The sequence below is a fragment of the Peromyscus maniculatus genome, chromosome 3 (genome assembly GCF_049852395.1).
Source record: "Peromyscus maniculatus bairdii isolate BWxNUB_F1_BW_parent chromosome 3, HU_Pman_BW_mat_3.1, whole genome shotgun sequence".
NCBI classification, from domain to species: domain Eukaryota; kingdom Metazoa; phylum Chordata; class Mammalia; order Rodentia; family Cricetidae; genus Peromyscus; species Peromyscus maniculatus.
Genome location: NC_134854.1, coordinates 37,289,970 through 37,312,058, shown reverse-complemented (window position 1 = coordinate 37,312,058; position 22,089 = coordinate 37,289,970). Strand labels below are relative to the sequence as shown.

Sequence of the window (22,089 nt, the reverse complement as noted above, 5' to 3'; positions counted from 1 at the left end):
ATAAGAATGTTTGATAACACACACAACTGAGAATCAGAGAGACTTTCTGGAGCCTTGAAACACGGAATAGAGCTGGGGGTAAATCACCCCAAAAGCAAATTTAATTGAGTTGAATAAATGTAAAAAAGAAAAAAAAGGTAAAATACACTTAAAAATAAGTAAGTGAGTAAGGCATTTCTTAATGAAAATACAGAAAGAAAATAAAAGATGTGATGTTATGTGTCAGATACTATGGATGATGTTGGATTTACCACTTACTGGTCAGAAGAGAGATGAGCACAAAGTGATTCCATACATGTTTTGTGGATCAGACTTGAAAGCAGTCCCTGGCACGTAAGTCTACTTGGCCTCCCTCCCTGGGTTTGGTACCAAAACACCAAAGTATATTTCTTGTTTTTGTTGAAAGGCAGTATTTTCAAGGAGTTCCCACCCCTTGAAAAATCTAATTTTCCAGGGAAATTTTTTTTCTTAAATAGCATCAATGACTGAATGAATGGTTGGCCTCTATGAAAACCAGCCATTTGAGATACTTGGTGCTGAAGCCAAGCCACAGTCCTAAGTACTCCTTCTTCACCATAAATGGGGATGCATCCTTTTTTTATTACCAGCAGTTTTGGGAAACTCCGGTTTATGGTTCTTGGCATTTAGGAAACTATAGTTCCATGCATAGAAGTGATATTAGATCATCTCACAGCAGCCACTGAAATTACACATCCCTCTCCCAATTCAACGTAAGTCACAGCTAATGTACAAGGGCTTGACTTTGTGTCAGTGACCTGGATCAGGGCCTCTCACTTTTGAAGAGCTCGTGTGTAACAATTCAGATCCCTGTTTAGCCTTTTTCTTTCCCTTTCTGCATTACTGAGCAGACCTCACCACTGAGGGACACTTAATGGAATGCCTGCCAGTGTGATTGACAGAACCACATTTAGCTCACAGGGAGAGCATTCTAAAGTATTGTGGACTGCAGTGAATATTTAAGAAACACAGAGAACAACAGACGCTTGTTCTTTTTTAAAAATTTCATGAACTCAGAATCTAATTAAATACTTTAAAATAATTTTCAGAGAGTTATATTTACTCCATTGGTTTAGCAATAAATTACAGAACACAAAATATTTGCAATCACACTTATCAATCAGTCTATTTACTGATATGGTAGTTCAGATGAGAAAATACCAATAAGCCCCTTTTATTGAAATATAAAATTATATATAAAATATTTAAGCAGTTTCCTTAACATACATGTTAGACTTTAGTATATCTGGTTTAAGCATCTTGTGTGTGCATGAAGGATGTAACATTGATAATTGCCTTGGACTCAGGTTTTATCATTTATGTTCAAGGGTCAAGGGCCTTAACTCTGAACTACAGCATGACTGTGTGATAAATGTGAACTGAAAACTTACTTACATCACTGATTGTTGGTATTTTCAAAAGAGATAATGGATAAAAAACACTCCTGAAGTTTAAAGTACTCTGTCATTTTAAACTAGCTTACAAAGTAAAAGTAATCAAATATGCCTTTCCATATTTGATTAGATTTAGCTGGCCTTTCCCCAACCCTGTCCTGCCTCCCATTTCTCTGCTCTCATTCTGGCTTAAACTTATCACCCCTACTAATCCTCCTTGTACATTTCCATCACTTATGTTCTGCTATCCAGTGCCCCTACTTATACCAGCCCCCCCCATACACTTACTTGCACATTTCTATCACTTATGTTATATGATCAGCCTCTCTCCTACTTACATCAGCCTCCATCATATACATTCATTCCCCTTTCAGGTTTTCTGGCCTCCAAAATTATCATTTAGTACAAATAATAACATACAGACATCTTAATCAATAAAAAAGGTGAAGACTCAGTTTTTCCTTTTCATCTCCTCTAATCACAATTAAAACCCTGATGATTCAACAGGAAATCATAGACAATTCTGAAAGAGACAGGCAGATTGGCTAGGGATCTTAGGATTCAAGAAGGACAACACCAGGAGTCTCTAGGCTTCCTTTGTCACTGTCCTGTTTCAGCTATGCATAGAGGCAGCCCCAGCCTGATGCAGACAAGGGTATAATTGATGAAGGAAGACAACAAGTGAGAAAATCCTATTCCTTCTGGAAAAATGTCCAGGACTAGGGAAAAGCACCAGGGAACTGGGAGCCTCATCCCTGAACACTATTTGCAAGGATGATACATTTTACATTTTACCTGTGGTATCATCAATAGTACAAAAAAAAGACTGACTCGTTCCTCATCAGCAGTCATAGGCTAGTGCATCTGTACTGGTGACATCAATAAAGGATGTCCTATCTGTGCCCCACACCTGCCAGTCTGTGTAGGATGAAAGGAAAAGTCAGGTAAAACACTTTTCTTCTCACAGTTCTAGTTTCTCACACCCCTGCTACAGTCAGCTTGTGGCCTACAGATTTGCCTTGAGTGTGGCCCACAGATGTGCCTTGAGTGACCACTTGCTCAGAAGTAGCACCAGGAGCTCGATGTACCAGAAGTTTTCAATTCAGAAGTAAGAAAAATTCCATTTTAAGGGCTCAAGAAACTAAATTGCATTGGAACTAAAACACATAAAATAGGCCCAAACTGGTTTCATATGAAATGAAACAAGGGCGTTGCTAAAACAAAGATTTTACTTCAAATGCCCATTTTACAAAAGTATATAGAAAATGTCTAAGATAAATGTAACTCCTCATATCAAGAGCCAGAAAAACCACAATTGGATGAAGAGGCAACTGACATTAATTAAAGAAAATATCTGAACTGCCTGCTAGTGACTTTAAATCAGTTATAAAGGACAGGCAGATAGTTCAGCATGTAAACATTCTTGCCGTGCAGTTATGAGGGAATTCAAATGCTCAAAACTCACATTAAAAAAGAAAATACCATATAGAACTCTTGAAAGAACAGTAACATAAATAAAGATCTTATTAAGACATAGGTTGAAACAGTGGAATTAAAGGTATGTTTACCTAATATATTCACCAAATTCAACAATGTGTGGAAAACATGAACTAATTTTTCTTATATGACCACTTAGAAGAAATGGATCAATTTCTATGAAGCTACAGATCACTAAAACTGAAACAAGATGAAGCATGTGACCTAAATCTTTCCATTATGCTCAATACAACTGAATTTTCAATTAAAGTCCCAGTGAGAACACTGCCAGGCCAGGTGATCTCCAGGATAACATTACCAGTCACTTAAAGAATAACTGAAAGCCGTTCTCTTACAGGAAGGAGAAAGGACGAGATCCCTAATCTTGGCTGTCACCTTGACATACCAGTGAAGACAAGAGGGAACCTCAACCAAGGAACTGCCTCAATCAACTTGCCCTATAAGCATGTCTATGGGACATTTTTCATTGCTAATTGTGTGTGTGTGTGTGTGTGTGTGTGTGTGTGTGTGTGTGTGTGTGTGTCTGTCGGGAGTGGGGCGGGCGGCAGTTCACTGTGCATGGTGCCATACGGGGTCATGTGGACCTGGGCTATAGAGAAACAGTAGCTGACCATGAACTCTGAGCAGGAGTTAACAGTCTTCCTATCTGTCCTAACTTCTGCTGATGAGGGACTGTAACAAAGCCTTTCCTTATCAAGTTGCCCTTAGTCATTGGTATTTATCCTAGTAACAGAGCATAAGCTAGAACAAGCAGGTTTGATCATTGACTCATATTAGGGCTGGGACAAAGCTAGGCAGCAGACTGCTTGCCTTGCATGTGCAAAGCCTGGAATCCAAGACTTATACTGCAAAGGAAAACACAAAACAAGACCTCACCACAGCACATGTACTCATTTTATGTGTCCAGTATTACCCTGATATGAAGGCCAGAAAAAAGTGAACAAAAAAGGAAAACAGAGGCCATTATTGCTCACAAACACAGGCACCACATCTTTAATAAAATATCAGCACATTAACAAAGCAGTACAGGTGCAGAATTGTACACCATGCCCAAGTTAGGCTTAACTAAAGTAAAGTTTCAATACTTCAGAATATAAATATAATATAAATAGATAATATAATATACATATACCATATCAAATTAGAAATAACATTATTGTGTAGGTAGAAATCTTATGGAATCTAGCAAAAATTTCTATAGCTTCTATATAACTTTGGTCAAATCACACAAAATTAACACAGCAAAATCAAATGCTTTTATATGTGTTAAAAGTGAAGATTCTCTCTTTTTTTTTCTTTTTCTTTTTTTTTTTTTTTGGTTTTTTGAGACAGGGTTTCTCTGTGTAGCTTTGCACCTTTCCTGGAACTTAATTGGTAGCCCAGGCTGGCCTCGAACTCACAAAGATCCACCTGCCTCTGCCTCTCGAGTGGCATTAAAGGCGCCACCACCGCCCGGCTGTGAATATTCTCAAAATGAGATTAAAACACACTACTACGTACATCTCTGAAAAATGGAAATCTTATTTATACACTAAAAAAATGCTGAATATGTTTTTCTGGAAAATTAAGAAAGCACGGATGAGAAAATCAAATAAGACATCAACAATATGAATTATTATGCCCATGGATTGGAACACATATTATTAAATATATTAATTCTCCCCATATTGATTTTTAAGTTAAATGTAATTCCTTTCAGAATAGCAGTAAGATTTTCTATAGTCATAGACAAACATTCTAAAAATTATATGGACAAGTAAGGAACCTAATAAATAAAGCAATTTGATCCGGAATAAAATAGGAATTACCACTCTGTATGGCTAAGACTTACTAGGTAGTTACGGAAATCAAGAGACAATGGCACCGGTGATGGAACATAAACCTGGATCAGTGGAATGCAAGATGTACGACAGCACCTGTGGTCACGGGAGGGAAAGGGAAGCCAGCCTTTCAACGGTGCTGCTCACTGGACCTCCTCAGACAAAGGGAAAGGGAAGAACCGCAGCCTGAGACACTGTATATAAACTAACTAGAACACAGAGCACCTGCATGTAAAACTGGCCAATATTTACAAAAACAATGAGAACGCCTTAGGGACCTGGGGCTAGCTGATTCATGAATGGTGATATGAGCTGGACTCATTGACATAAAAACATCTGCACAAGTTCCTGTGAAGAGGATGAAAGGACAAATGACGGACAAGAACAAGGTGTTTAGTGAGAGCACATCCAACGCCATGACTCATAGCCAGCATCAGAACAGTTCACATCTGTGCTCAACAGTGGAACTGAAAAGAAATCAGTCAAAATGGGCCAAACCATGATGTGGCATTCCACTGTGTAGCACTTGCAGACGACTAGTAATTACATGGGAAGATGCTTGGTACATCAGCCATTAGGGAAATTCTAACTGACCCACCATCAGAATGCCCAAAATAAGAAAGAAAATATCCTTATCAACACATAATGGTAAATAATTTTTATAGTAATACACTTCCAAATTCCTAGCAAGCTCTTCAGATTAAAGGAATGTAAATATAAAATTAATTTGATTATATTGAATACACTTGAGAAATTGGGACTTAGTAATTATTAAAAAGAATTAAATGAGAAAACAAGCCAGACTTTCCATATAAAGTAGAACAACTAAAAAAAGAATCTAAAAAAAAAGTAAGTATAACTTCATTTATGCCAATTTTATAAAACTCATTTAAGAAATGACTAAGTTGTATTTTCTATTATTTTTGAAGGACAATTCCTTCTCTTGAAAAAAATTTGTATTTAATAGGTACTATAAAGCATGACCTTTTCTGTATTCATTCTTATGTATTTTTAAAAAATAAAGTTCAAAGGACTAGTTGGTGTCAGTTGAAATATAAGCTCATGGAGGCAGTGGTTAAATGGTGGCACACGCCTTTAATCCCAGCACTCGGGAGGCAGAGCCAGGTGGATATCTGTGAGTTCGAGGCCAGCCTGGGCTAACAAGTGAGTCCCAGGAGAGGCGCAAAGCTACACAGAGAAACCCTGTCTTGAAAAACCAAAAAAAAAAAAAAAAAAAAACAAGCAAAAAAAACCTGATTTCTTTTTCGGTAGTAACACATGAAAAGTCACTCATAATTCAGATATGAACCAGAAATGAGCCTATCTAGTCAGTTGATGCAGAAGTAATCATTATTTTGTGAAAATTTAGAGCCATTTTAACAGAATGAAGGGGAAAACACCAATCTACTAATATCAGCCAGAGCTAGCTAGACAGATAACTTTAGCCCACATGGATTTTTTCACTCCCAACTCTCCGAAAACCTTAGAGAAACCCAAAGCTGATAAGGTAGACCAGCTCTTCCCTTCACCCCCATGGCCCTGCTGTCTAGGAGACTCACTGGCTGAGTACTATCTTAAGGATCTGAACAGTCCTTCCTATACAGGAAGCTAAGTCTTTTTTGAAGAAAGAATTCTCCTCCTACAGATAAGAATCACCATGGAGAAGCAGTTGTTCCTGGCTACACAATGACAGGACTTCTTCTCCTGAGCATAACATTGGGAGATGCTATTGAGCTGAGTCATATTTCAGTTTAAACAGAACTGTTCCATAGGTTACTTTATTTTGTGCATGTGCATGCATGTGTGTGTGTTGTGTGTGTGTGTGTAGGGGTGTGTGTGAAGATCTGCATGTGTGAAGATCTGCATGTGTGTGTGTGTGCACATGCAAGGCCAGAGCGTGACACTGATTATCTTCCTCCCTCCCTCACCACTTTCCCTTTGGAGACAGGCTCTTTCACTGAACCTGGAGATCACCCATTCAGTCTGACTGCCTGGCCAGTGAGCCCCTGGGATCTACCCATCTCCACCTTCCCTGTCCTGAGACTGCAGGCAACTGTTGTGCTCAGTTATTTTTTTATTTGCTTGCTGTGGATCAAACTTGGATATTTATGTTTCTATAGCAAGCCCTTTACCAACTGACTTATCTCCCAGTCTCTATCAGACTCTTCCACTTGATGATTCTTGCAGGATTTGTCACCATAGGAAGGACTATGATTGAAAGTGTCTCAGGAGAAACACAACACTGATGATTCTGAGGGTGAAATGTGATGGTATTTTACACATAGTTTAACCAATTTTGCATCCACATTATTCAATAGTTAACCTTTTTCCCTCCTGTGGCATTTTAAATACGAATATATTGGATTACAAAATAGCACTCCTTCAAATTCTATTATTAGAATCCAGTAGTAGGTGGAGACTTTTTTTTCTGCCAAGTAAACTGGTGCTAAACCTCCCAACTGCACAGAGCTATGACAGATTCACAGGGCACCATGACTTTGATATTTTAAATGATACTGTGAGAAGGGAGTTGCTTTTATGTTTAGTGGGTGTATTAGCTTTCAAATTAAAAGAGCCAAGTGATTGCTTTCCTGTAAACAGAAAAAGTATTCATTTTATACACATTCAAATCAGACTACCCTTTCTCCCCTGATACCAGGGAGAGATAGATGTTCTTGGCCTTTCTTTTTCTCTCCATAAGGATCATTTGAGTCAGTTGAGAACTCCTCCCATTTTTCTTTCACTTAACTTCCAATTATAACTAAGAAGAAGTTAGGCACCCATGTAAGGAGACGTGAAGCTGTATATATTAACAAATCCATAGCAAATATTCACACACACATAGAGCTCAATCTTGAGAGTTTAGGAACCGGCTATGGTGCCACGTACCATGCTCGCACTCAGAATGATGAGACAGGAGGAGTGTGAAGTTGAGGCCAGTCTGGACTAGGTTATGTAGTGAGATTGTTTCTCTCCCCCATTTTAAAATAACTGGACTTAAATTTCCCCTTTCAGGTAGGGTTGACTTACGTGAAAATCTAGGTAAAATGCTGAAAAAAAATCAAAGGGATGAGAGTACAGCCTAACTTTTGATAGTGCCACTTGATATGGTCACTCAAAAAGTTCAAGTTTGAAATGTACTCGGTCAAGTTATAATACACACACACACACACACACACACACACACACACACACACACACCCTCACACACCCTCATAAAAGTTCTCATATAATGCTTGAGTAGGTTTACATTTTGTATGGGTTTATAGCTATCCTTGGGCAAGTGTGCCCAGCAGGCTGCAGGTTGGATAGAAAGTTGAAAATTCTGTGTAGCAGAGAAATCTGGTGAGATTCAGGAAGATGTCCAGCTCCTCATACTGACCTGAGGAATCTTAAAAATCTAAGTTCAGAGCTGATTTCTGAAGAGAAGCCTTGATGGATGTGAGGGAAATGAGCACATTGATTAGGAATCCTTAGAGACTGTAGTGATGAAACAGGGAATATAAACAGGTGACTCTAAGCGCTCAGACAACCCCCAAGAGTTGTCAAATTCAGACAACTGCAGGGTCTACAGACAGACAGACAGACACAAACATAGACACACACACACACACACACGCACACACACACAAGCTCAGCTAAAATGCCTGACAATGAAAAACAAAACAGAACACAACAACAAAACAGCCTACATATCTACATTTCCACAGTTTTGAGAACGAAACATTTAAAAACATTACTGTTCAAGACGTGCCAAGAGAAAGGCCCCACTTGATGAAGTCGACTAAAATGCATTCTCGGTATCAAATCTAGCCCACTTTTAATTTTATGTTACCTAGGAGTAAAGTTTATATATTTTAAATAGTCAAGGAAAAAGAGTAAGATCATTTTGTTCCATGAAGGCATACAAAATTACATTTCTGTATCTACAAGTAAGGATTTCTTGGAACATAATCATGACCTTCATATGTTCACTTTGACTGCTGAAGCCAAATGAGTAGGTGCGAAGATGCTGGGGTGACCTTTGAAGCCTAAAATACGAACTATCTGGCCCCGTTCAGACAGTGTTTGCCAAGCTTCACTAGGCTGTTAGTTGAAAACCCTGGCACACAAATACCCAGAGAATGAGGACAAACCAGAGATGGACTGTGTCTCACAGAGCACGATCCAACTTCTGATTGGCTCCATTCTAGATTGGATTATAGCAACTGACAGTGACTTTCTCTGCCTGGCAGAGGAAGGGGGTGTCTCAGTTGGAGAAAGCTATCACTATGGTGAAGACCTACAGTTTTTAATACATATTTTACACACATTACAGAATTCAGAACATTACTACACCAACCTCGTGTGTCTGAGATGATTGTGATGCACAATTGGCTTAATCAGCAGCCCCCAAAGCAACCTGTTAACATTTTAAACACTCAGTAGTAATTCATGTTATTTAAAGAAGAGAAAAATAAAACAAAAGAAACAGTATTACCCCAAAGCACTTTTCTTGGCAAGAAAACATAAATTATGTGTCCAGAATAGCAGCACTCAAATGAAATAAATGTGACTTTTATTGTCCAGCATCCCAGTCTATGAATTATTTTGTAGAAAATGAAGACAAACAGTAACTGACCAGCACTAAGACATTCTGACCAAGTAGTCTCTAGATCTCATTTTTCAGTGACATACAATTTTAGGCATTAGCGTTGTATTTGAACTTCTACCATTCAGATAACACAGACAAATATAGATGTTGAAACAATTAACAGTGGAATATTGTAAAATGCACAATATTGTTTGTACATGCCTCCTAGGATGTAGAGTAAATGAAAAGAACAACTCAAATGGGCCAGAAAGCTGAGAAATGCAGTATTCACAAACAGAATTGTTAGATTCATTTTAATGAGAATATGCTAAGATTACACATCTATGACAAAGTAAATTGTAACTCTTTGATATAACACGCAAGGTAATTTTAATTTACAGCCTATCACAGTTTGCAACACATGTCTTAGTGGTGTCAATTTGATATAACCTAAGTGTGCTAAAAAGCCGGATTATATACTAATTCTATAGGCTACATCCATACACAGTTGTGTTCTGAAACAGTAATAGATACAACTATAAAAAGAAAGTTAAATATAGATTTGATTAAATTGATTATATATACATTTATCTATACATAAAACTGAATTTTCTAATTTTTAATTTAACTTGTTAGTATATTTATTCTGCTTTTATATAGGAACTCAAAACATTATTTCAGGAAGTTAGAGTTATTGTTAAAAGAAAAGAGCTCTTAGAACTAGAGGGATCTTTTTAAATAACTTAAAATGAACTTTGAAAAAGTTTAAATATTCCCCATCACTCTTGTCAACTTTATGTGCCCATCAGTGATATTTGCTTCCGTACAGGCTCTAAAAGTTTGATCAGAAGAAGTCTGTGAATATGGTCAAATAATAAGCCACTAGAGTCTACTATTTAATTTAAACAAATGGTAAGAACTCATTTTAACATTAACCAAATATTTTTTTAGAAATTACAAGGATCCTCAATTACAGACTTCATCTATAAATTTACTAATTTAAAACAAGGCTTGCATTCATCTAGGACTCTATTTTAAAAGAATTCTTCTCATACATGGGAACAGTCCATTTTAAAGCAATCCTCTGTATTTATACTAGGATCTGGAAAAGAGCAAAGATCATCTAGGACACTCATGCAATTATTTGCTTTATTCAACTGCCTTTTTATAGAATAAAATGTTTCTTTTAAACACTGGCTCCTTGCTAACGGGCAGAATGCTGTTGCCTTTGAAGGGGACATCAAGTATTATTTACAGTTCTGCAATATTGCTTCTCTCTGCATCCTATCTGACTTTAGCTAAATGACCAGAATCCTCAGAGAGACATCCTGCAAACAAAAAGTCCTTAGTAGGTGGGAGAAAGTCAGGCCAGAGGTCAAAGAGAACCGCAGAAATGACAGAGGTGATATGATGATATTCTGCAGCATCTCCTCGGGAAGGGACAGTAAACCACATGGCCCCGCTGAAACGCCGAGTTCACTCTCCTATCCTAGCAGTAAATCTTACATTTAGAAATGGCTTCAGCCAGATCATTGCCTTTTTACATAAGAATCTCTTTTAAGAATTCACAAACATCCTCAAAGTGCACTGCTGAAAAGCATAAAAACTTAATAACCTACCATTTTCTTTGCACTCTTCTGGAGGTTTAGCCTTTTTCGCAAGTCGTGGATCCAGCCATGATGTTGTCTTTGTGTTATGGCTGAAAAGAAAAGAGATCACTCTGAAAAGACACATACTACAAGGAATCAAGTTTATTCCTTAAGAAAAAAATAAGCCGGGTTAGTCCAACAAAATTGCAATCGATACACTTAATTTGCTTACTGGTTCTAAGTAGCCCTGAAGGAGGTGTAAGAGTAATTGTGCAGGGCGGCTGTAAATTTGGCAACCTCAGCTCCCTGTCCTCAAAGCAGCTATTTTTATTAAAATCAACTAGAATGTTGCCAAGTTAACCTCATTGAAAATGCAGAACTCATCCAGAGCGAAAAGAATTTATTACAAATACAGGATTCTCCAGTGGGGAGAGCAGAGTCCTTACGCTCTGACACTGTTTCCTGCCTTTTGCAGAAGCAGTATTTTCATCTTAAACCACGCTTTTCATAAACAATTGTTTGTTAACTACAGAGCTGGGGGAGGCAGTACAAAAGTGATGCAAATTACAGCATGTTCCTGGGATTCCTACATTTTCTCCAAAAGTGATTAATAGCAATTTCATTTACTCACATTAAGCTATCTTACTCCTAGATACTTTTATACTAGCTAGGAAGGCAGTAGATTAAAAAATGTTTTCATTCTAATTTTTGAAATGGAATTTCTAGGAATGGAAAAAAAAATCTCGTTTAGGAAAAAAAAAATGTTTTCTTGTCCAGAAATCTATAATCAGAGGAGACTTTCTTAAAGAGGTGCCGGGTCCTTGTGTTGGGGTCACCTTGTGGACTTGTTAGCAATATCTTCTGGGTCTTCCCTGAACTACCAAGTCCTGGGGTTTGTGGGGGAGAGGAAATATGATGTGGCGGGGCAGGTGGTTGGTACAAATCTCTGTCATTGATAAGCACCCCAGTGATGTTTAAGCATTATAATTCAAGAATTACTCAACTGCTCAGCTGGCCATTAGAACTAAAAGTTGACTCCATACAGTTGTATCCAGGGAGCTCATGGGACAATGGGCAAATAACCAGGAATTTAACATTTATGAAGGCTTCAAGAAGAGAATACACAAAGTAACAGGTACTGGGAAATGAGATTTACACAAATGAGCAAAGAAAGAAACACAAAAGAGTAAAAAAATGGATTAAGTAGTTATTAGGCCCAGATCACAGCATGCTTCAGTGGAGATGAGATCCGTGGAGATCAAGATGTTCAGGAGGACACACATTTTGTTTATTTTTCTTTCTGGTTATAGCGGAGCCTCAGACATTAACTAGACCATCAGATGTACTGGAAGTAAAGATCAGAAAAATTTCCTACAGAGTACTATCATTAACAGAATCATGAAACTGTTTCTAAATCACAAAGGAGATTTCAAGCCAGGCAAAGGGAGGGTGGAGCCAAGATGGCCCGTGGAAAGCCGTCCTTTGCATCGGAGTGTTCTTCAGCAGCAGTTTCTAGATGGCCATCCTTCGTCTGCTTTGAGAACAGTGTCCTACTTGGCTTTCCAATGCTGTGACAAATACTAGGACCCAAAGCAGCTTTGGAGAAGAAAGGGTTTATTTGGCTTACATTTCTGTTATAGTCCATCATCCAGAGAAGTCACGGCAGGAGCTTGAGCCAGGAACTGAAGCAGAAACCATGAAGAAATGTTGCTTAGTAGCTTGTTCTCTGTAGTGCTCTCAGCCTGCTTTCTTACACATCAAGGACCACCTGCCCAGGGGTCGTACTGCTTCCAGCTGCCAGGGCCCTCCCCCGCATCAATCATTAATCAAGCAAATGCCCATAGAGCATGCTGATGGAAGAAAACCCTCAATTGTGGTTGTTCCCTCTTCCCAGGTGACTGTAGTTTATGCCAAGTTGACAAAAATACAACAAAAATCCTCAAAACTAACCAGCACACACATTAAGATCTGTGAGTTATGAAAATGCAGATCCTGAAGAAAATCCCCTTTTCCTATTGCCATTCCTGTGAGGCAAGGAGAAAATATTGACTGTAACTTCCGTCAGATGTATGAAATCTTCTGCAATAGATGCATCTGAAATGGAACTCCAATAATTCAATGGGGTAATGCCTGGAATTTGACCAAAACATAAATCATCTAGCAAGTTTGCCAGCTTTTACTGTCCCCCCCAATTTGACGTCTGTGAAGTCTGGTGGTGCCACATTACAAGTCAAGAGGATTGGAACTACTGTGGACATGTACATCTGGTCCTAGCCAGATGTCAACATAATCCATTCTTTTCCTCTGAATGGAGGTTGATGTTTTGAATATCCCAAATGTGGGGATCAGAACACTGGCAGTAAGTGTGCCACCATCATTTCATAATAGGAGAGAACCACTTGCCTCAGTGAAAAGTACACATGTGTGTGTGTGTGTCTGTGTGTGTGTGTGTGTGTGTGTGTGTGTGTATAGGTGCACACATGTGTGTTAATGTCCATGTTTGTATCAGGTAGGAAAATACATTGGGAGGTAGGCAAGGGATAGAAATGTTCCCCTTTTGACCCACATTTGGCCTTTCTAAATTCTTTGTCCCTTTCGGAGAAAAGTAATTTCTAGGTTCTTTAGAAATATTCGTAAAAGAAAATCTATCTATGGATATGTATTAAGGGGCCATTAATGTGACTCCACAGGAGTCAAATTACCATTTCTAGACCATACTAGCACAGTCTCAAATACTGGCTAATTTAGGAGAGAGCTGTGAGTGTCCCAGCTTTTCTGAGTTTATATAAAGCATTCCATTACAGAATGAATTTTTAGCTTGAACTAGAGTTAGCAGTGTGTCACTTTAATACATTTTGACAGATTGAGTCTCTTATAGTTAACAGTATTTTTAGCTGTTCTTCAGAAATGATTCTGAAAGAAATGTGGGTAGTAGTTACCTCCAGTAATTGTCTTAAACATCACATGAAGACACAGCACAGTATTTTTCAATAGTGGTTCTCAGCAGCTTGTAATTTGCATGCTCTTCCAAGATGCCTTACAAAGGGGATATTTTTAATGCATTTGGGAGACAACACACTAAATAGCTTTCCTTCTTCCCTTAAATTATGTATTTTAAACCTTAATAATTCCATTTGAGGATAGGATTTAAAGGTGGGCAGGAAACCACACAAAATGGAGTCATTGAGAGTCTTCCCCACCCCAATCTGAATGCTGTCTTTTCTCAAATTCAAGGAAGGCATTTTTTTTTCACTTCCTTAGCTAGGGCAGATTCAGGTGCTTGGCATCAATTTTCTGTATCTATGCAAGATGTGTGCCACCAAAATGACATGAAGAGGAAATGCCAGTGCAGTATAATCTTATCTTGTGCTCTCCATAGATGGACCTATTCAGACTGCTTTAACTGAGGGGGATCTATTTAGGTTCCATTTGCAGAAACTGTTCTTATTCTATCGGGTAAATGGAACATATATTCCAGGAGCTTTGAAGCACAATAATGTCTTGATTTACATGTTACTGTAGATGAAGCTTAGCTATCACAAAAAGCTATTCAGGTATTGTTGATGTCATATTTAATAACCTTGATGAAAATCTAAAACACATGGTTTGTCCTATATAGCTACTCCAAACTCTAATGTTAAACTATACACCGAGGACTATTATAAACCAGAACTGGAATTTTATTCAAATGTGCAATTCTAGTTTAAATTCATAATAAGACACACACAGAGATTGACCTGCAAGTGGATTGGGAATACCCACACATCTTGGGAGCTTAACCTTTGCCAAGCTGATGAAACAGCAGGTTAAATTGCAACATCTTATCTTCTCACACAAAACATGCTTCATGTCAACTGAGGAAGCTAAGGACAGCCACAGTCCTGTCTGCTGCCAAGCCACAGACACTGCCTCTCCCTTCTCACCTTTTGCTACTAAGCAACCTTTGTGGCTGAAATCCATTTGGTCCACTTTTCAGATACAGAAACACAGTTGACAGCCTCTGGGTAACATGTCCGAGAATACGGCTAGTCCATGAACTGGAAAGGACTGGTGTAAACCCAGGTCTAAGGGAATTGTATATCCAAGTGTTTTATCTTCTGAAAGAGGTGTGTGGTTTCTGTTTCTCCTTCTCTCTGGTGGTTATCAGGGATCTAGTCCGATCTCCTGCCAGTCATTGAGAAGAAAACTTTTCATACTGTTTGAGGGTTGTAATCACTAAATTCCCCTGAAAGTGCTATTTGCCTTGTACTCAGTGGGCATTTGCTATATTAAATTGCATGTGCATAGAGGTTAAAGAGAGCACTGGGGGTGGGTAGGCACCAATAACCCCACTAGGAAAATGTTCTTCTTACCAACTTCAATTCTCTATTCAAGTCACTGGCAAATTAAATTTTATTCCTTCAAAGCAGACTTCCTCTCCTAGAGTAAAGCCTTTTAAAAAACTCATCTTTGCATAATTTGCATATGAATATTAGGTCTTGGGAGTCATAGCCAAGATTGTACTAAAATAATGGTTGGAGTTATAGCTCAGTGGTAAAGTGTTTGTGGAGTAGGTATAAAACCCTGGGTTCAATTCCATGCACTGCCAAAAAAAAAAATAAGTTAATAAAAAATGCTATTAACAGACACAGTATTCATTAGAAGCAAAACTTAAAATTTTCCTATAGTTCATACTATGCTTTCTCCCCCATTCCATATTTCTTACATATCTTTTTTTTTCTCCAGTAAGAATACAAACCTGTTTTTTAGGTATATAGAGTGAATCCTTAAGAGCAACCCATTAAAAACTGAATTTAAAGGCATGCTTTCCTTCCCATTCCCTTTCAGTTCAATTTCCTTCCTTTTATTTTGTCTTTTTTCATATATCGTCACCTGGACCAAAACAACGCTTCCACTACTGGATGAATTTTGGAACTGTTTTCTTTTATAATTTAAATTTGATGATTGTGCTAATGCAATGCTTCTTTCCAATTTCTAGAAAAAGATCAGCAAAGATTGAGTCAATAGTCACTTGATATGTGCACGGACATTCAAGTTTCAAAAGTACTCATTGTATAGATTCAGAACAAAAATATATAGACTGTTAACTGTACTTTATTAAAATCCAAACAAAAATTATTTTAAGGCATATAAATTTATTTCATCCTAGATCATATCAATAAAAATCTCAGGATTATCTCATTTCCCAAAGACTTTTTCTTCTATATTATCATTCAAAAGGAACCAAGTATATGCAATTGATTGCATACATGTTATTGATAATTAATTTTGGATGTTTTTGCTATTTATTAAAAGTTTCACTACTTTTCATATTCAGACATAGGCAATACCCGTGGAAAGCCATTATCAATGACACCTAGGGGACTGTTTCTTAAATAATATTCCTAAGGTTTTTCATAAAAATGAAGTGAATTTATATCACATTTCTTTTCATGAATTTAAAAAACATTTTTAAAAGAAATTATATTAAAATATTGTTTCCACTATTAGAGATATAAATATCATAGTATTTTTATTTTTTGACTGGAGATTAACCAAGAACCTTGTGCAGCTAGAGGAAAATAGGTATAAAGTGAAAATATGAAGTGCTTTTAATATTTTTATAAATGATATAACAAAGTAAATCCAAGTTTTGTGCCTGGAAGTAGTGTACCAGGCTTAGAAGAGAAATTATTGTTCTGATGTTGCCAATAATAGTTTATATTTTCCCCATATATTTCCAAAGTATTTTATCTTCTAAGTAACAAGTAAGTGAAAAACTTGTTTGGTGGACATGACTAAAGGTGATTTACGTAAACTTAGCAAGGTACAGAAATAGCAACAAAAAAGAAACATCATGTGTGTGTGCCTCTCTCCCTCTCCCGCTGTGTGTGTGTGTGTGTGTGTGTGTGTGTGTGTGTGTGTGTGTGTGTGCTCATGTGTTTAGGATTTAAAGACAATTTCATCCCTGGCATAGATTTAAAAACCATTTATCGCTATAACATTTTTCACATATGTGATTCTAGCTCAAAACCCTACATTGAAAAATGCATTATTTAAGACGACACACTGCCCACCGCATTCTTGAAGATGGTACTAAACAAACAGGTTCTTGCTGCCTCTTTGTTTTTCCCAAAGCAATTGTAGCCCTCTTTTGTGTCACTGACTAAACTGACTCCCAACAAAGAAGCAATGTAATGGGATTCCCAAAGCATGTCAATCGAGATTAACCCCGTGGCTACTCTTCTCTATGGAGCATTTAGCCTCTGGGATAGGGTATTTCTGGTCAAGAAATGCACTGAACAAAAAACGTTTGTAATATAAAAGTTGACTCTGGTCAATGTTTGTTTACATATTGGGATAGTATGGAATAATGGGAATAGCTTTGCAGGGTAACAGCTATTGGACATGGAGATGGCTACTATATCCAAGGCTGCCTAGGAATTTTGTCTATAAAATAAGGACAAATCAAGCCCTTTGTAAGGTGGCTATGTGATGCCATATGCAAATTAGACACCACAGTAGATCCTTGAAAACAAGGCTCCTGGAGACAGACTATACTGCATGCAATCATGAACCTTGTTAGTTTTTTTTTAATACTGTATGTTTAAAATTGTTCATGGCACATAGCATGTCTATAGTAAATATTTGTTAAATAGGAATACTGGTTCTGTATTTCCTTGGTTACATGGCTTCTTAGCAAGTAGGTACTGATTTATGTAAGCCTTACATTCATAATGTGAGGATTAAATGAACAGAGTGTGAATGCTTAACATATTAGCTATTTTTGTTAAGGTAATCTAAACACAGCCTGAGAAAATGGGCAGTCACTACAGGATAAATCATTCAAAATTGCATTTGCATATTTCTCATTTGAATTTATTATGAATGTTCTGCCTATTACAAAAGATAACATATTAATGAAGATGATGCTGAGTTTTTATACAATGTAACTCATTTGTAAGTCTTCAAAATTGCCAGATATAAGTCATTATTACCATTAAAAAGTATGTTTGGGAGAATATTAACACTCATAATTTAAAACCATTTTGCTGAAAGTATTTTATCAAATAACTCTTTCTGCCTACTAAAATGTCATTCTAGAGAGTAAAAAATCTGCTTTTATAATTCATCTAAAGAAATAGCTTTAAAATGTGGGAAACAGAAATGTCTCATTAATTCATCAGTGTGAAAACAACAATAAAATTATCTTTTTAATATAAAACTTTTTTTTTTTTTTTGGTTTTTTTCAAGACAGGGTTTTTCTGTGTACTTTTGGTGCCTGTCCTGGAATTTACTTTGTAGACTGTGCTGGCCTCGAACTCACAGAGACCCATCTGGCTCTGCCTCCCAAGTGCTGGGATTAAAGATGTGCAGCACTGCCACCTGGCTAAATACAAAACTTCTGAAGGACTTAACGTTTGGGGATTAAGAGATGGCTCAGTAGTTAAGAGTGCATCCTGCTCTTCTAGAGAACCTGAATTCAGCTACCAGCACCCATGGTTGGCAGTTACAACAGTCTATAACTCCAGTCCTGAGGGTCCAATGACCTATTTTAGCCTCTTTGAGCACTTGTACACATGTAATGTATGTGCACACACACACACACACACACACACACACACACACACACAATTTTTTAAAAATAAAGACTGACCCTTATAAGCCATTCTGTGATACAAAATAAAATATTTTCAAACAGAAGACAAATAGAATTACTTGTCACCTTAATTAAAACTACAATGCTTATATTTGTGTTTAATTATATATACTTATTAATGTTTCAGAATTGAATTCTGCTTAGAAATAAATTTGCATATATCAATTTTAAATAGCAATCTTGTTTATTTTCTATTTTATAATGATCTTTATTTTCACAGGAGACAAAATTCAGTCAAGTTTGGTGGGGAAAGGTCCCTGTCGGGAGCTGTCTGTCACTGCTAGGCAGAAGGGTACCAGCACTGGACATCGGGACCTCCGAAGGCAAATTCTTAGCAAGGGAAGCTCTTCCCCCAACTCATCTCATGTTTCTTCTTTACTTTCCCTTTTCTTTCCCATTACTCTACTTTTCCTCTTTTAAAATACTTGAATAAACATTGAGCTTACATATTTAGGTGACATTTTCATTTGCATTTTAAATAAACTATTCGTTTTAGATTACAATGTAAAATTGGTATTTTTGACAATTACTAAAAGATGTGAAGTGTTCTTACCTACAAGGAAAAGAAAAGCTTTACATAATGCCCATGCTAATTAGCCATCAGAAATTTGCACGTATTTTTACCCTGCTTCTTGTTTGGCTTCCTGTTACTGTAACTGTGCTCCAGGGTTCCTCTTGGAAGCACCATAGCTCAGGACTTCAGAAGGCTCTCGCTGCCCAACAGCTTCTCCTGCCTGTCTCCTTCTCTAATATGCCTGTTGCCTGGGAATTTTTAGAATACAGAATTTTTCTCAAATTCCCTGTGATATCAACAGCAAAGGTACTTGCAAAATGACAATATTAGGTGGAAATGCGATTTTTGTCAAATGCAGTTGAGAAGGAAAAGGGGAGTGCGATGCCGAAAGCGGAAGTAGAAGTTGTGGAAATGAGGGACCAGCCAACACACAGATCCTCTCTGTTCAGGTACCTCCCTGTGGTACCCGAGCTCATCACGTGGAGTGGATTCACCTTTGCGGAGGACGGAAAGACGGGACGGAAGCAAACACAGCACAGACAGTGGGCGGGTCTGCTTCCACTCCACACAGCAGCCTGCGGAGCAGCACAGCCACTTTGCCTCCTTGTGGGTCACTTCAGCCTGCACTCTACACGTCCGCATTTTTCCTGACATCCTAGATATGTCTACCTTGATATCACTTCTCTGTTCACAATAGAAATGAATTGCTTACTGCGTTCTGTCTTAATGCCTAAACCTATCTCTGTTCCTAAACCTAAACCTATCTCTGTTCCTAATATTTCTGATTGATCCTTCCCTCTAGCATCACAGAAAAAAAGATTAAAAGAAAAAACAAAAACCTCAAAGTAAAATAATGAAAATGTCAATTCCTTGCTTCTTTCAAAAGAACTAATGATCTAGCAAAATGAAAAATAAGCAGCTATTTCCAAGGATTTTTTTTGTAGTAGATTACTCCTAACTTACCCAGAGATGAAGGTCTGTATAAGAACAATTCCTATAGCAGGACAGCTCCACTTTTCTACATGAGAGCAACTTCCCAAGTCTGTCACCCCACCCCCTTTAACCTCTGCCATGGTTTGAATGAGAACGGCTCCCATAGGCCCATAGTTTAAAGCTTGATCCTCAGTTGGTGGAACTATTTGGGAAAGATCAGGAGGTGTGTCCTTGTTGGAGGAGGTGTGTCACAGGGGGTGGGCTTTGAGGGTTCAAAAGCCCAGCCTTTTCCAGTTGACTATATCCCTCTGTGCTTCTAGCTTGTGGACCAAAATGTAAGCTCTCAGCTACTGCTCTGGGGCCATTCCCAGTTAGCTCGTCTGTCTCTTTCTGACTCACTGTTGTTATCTCAACATACAAGATTTCAGATACTGCTATAGTGCCATGTCTATCTGCTGCCTTGCTCCCTGCCATGATCGTTATGAACTAAACTGTAAGCAAGCCCTCAATAACATCTTTCTTTGTATGGGTTGCCTTGGCCGTGGTGCCTTTTCACAGCAATAGAAAAGTAAGACAACCTCTTAGGTCTTGTCTAGGTTTATCATTTACTGAAACAGTATCACAAAATTCAAATTTTGTTTACTGTCTAGGACAATTTTTCTCTCTTTCCTGACCTGATAATATGATTGACAGCAAGAACAAAAACTATATGAGTCTTTGAATACCAATACTGCAGACTGAGGAGGAGAATAGTAAAATCATTTTGTTATATCTTCTCATACCCAGACAGAGCCCCATTATTTACTATAAACATTGGGAATGGCTTCTGTCTTCCAAAGTTCCTTTTATTCACAGTCCCTAAACCTGACTGAATTAAAGAGCAAAATTCACTTTATAAGCACAAATCAAGAAGGTTTTCACAATTGCATTATTGGATACATTATAAGTGATTCCTTAATCAACTTGTGCTAGTGTATTTTATTTCATTATTCCCACATATCTTTACCTATCCTGTGTTACATAATTAATACATCAGTCTCATTGCTCTAAATGTCAGTGTCTGACATGGTATTTAATGATGTCATGATATTTTCATCAATGTTTCTAGGATTTTTAGTTGGTTGTATTTAACAAAATCTAACTTCCTCCTTTCAACTAACTGATAACAGATGGCTCAGTGTCATTGATTATATAAATAAAAATCATGCAAGAGATTTTACTCTTTAAAAAAATAAACTTGGATTTGCCAAAATACAGAGGTTAGTGATACATTTTAGTAAAACACTGCATTTCTCATCCATGTTGGAGTCAAGCAGAGCACCAAGTAATTACCTGATTATGGATTCCTTGGGCCACATGTATCAAATTTTCCAGCTTCATGTGAGAATTAAATATTGGTATGTGGTAACATTTCAATTTCACAACTGAGCTCTGCCTATGGAGATCTAAGTTATAAATCACTGTAGGTTGGGAAAGGGAACACAGTTTTAATATCTTTCTTGAGTAGTCAGAGCATATGTACTTTTTATCTACTCCCAACACTGAGAATTTCAATTTCTATTATTTTTTTCCTTGAGGTTCTTATAATTCATAAGGAATGAGTTGATGTATATTTGTAATATTTTTAGTTTTTATTATTTCCAATCAATGTTTTACTTGTATTCTTCATAACAATGATTTAAATTTGGGTCAAGACCTTCAGTGTTAGTTTCTTTAAAAAAATTATTCTACTGAATGGAATGATAGAGCATCTACAGTTTATAGCTACTAATTATCCATTACATAAAGCTGGAGGGAGAGAGTCAGAGGGTTTTCAACATATACAAATAGTATCGTATCAGAGTATGGAAGCATTAATTACCTTAATAACATTATTATACATTGCATACATGTATAAAATTATAATGTTCTATGTTGCTAAATATGGACAATTATGTTAATTATGATTTTTAAAAGTTGTTCTAATAGCAATAACAAATATGAAAGTTGGACATATTGTTAAAAGACTATAAGAATTATAAATATTTTAGAAACAAGTTGGGAAAGAACAACAGATTGGATTGAGCATCACTTGTAAGTTAATGATCAATATTCCACTTCTTTGGTAAGTAA

At 37.3% G+C, this 22,089-nt stretch overlaps 1 protein-coding gene across 12 annotated transcripts in view; it reads right to left on the bottom strand.

The window, feature by feature from the left end:
- The window catches only part of Magi2 (membrane associated guanylate kinase, WW and PDZ domain containing 2), a 1,445,964-nt gene that overhangs the window by 476,399 nt on the left and 947,476 nt on the right, over positions 1-22,089 (bottom strand). For all 12 annotated transcript variants that reach the window (XM_076566331.1, XM_076566328.1, XM_076566327.1 and 9 more), the window contains one exon: positions 10,922-11,001. In XM_076566331.1, the coding sequence (XP_076422446.1) occupies positions 10,922-11,001 (80 nt within the window). The remainder of the gene's footprint in view (positions 1-10,921; positions 11,002-22,089) is intronic.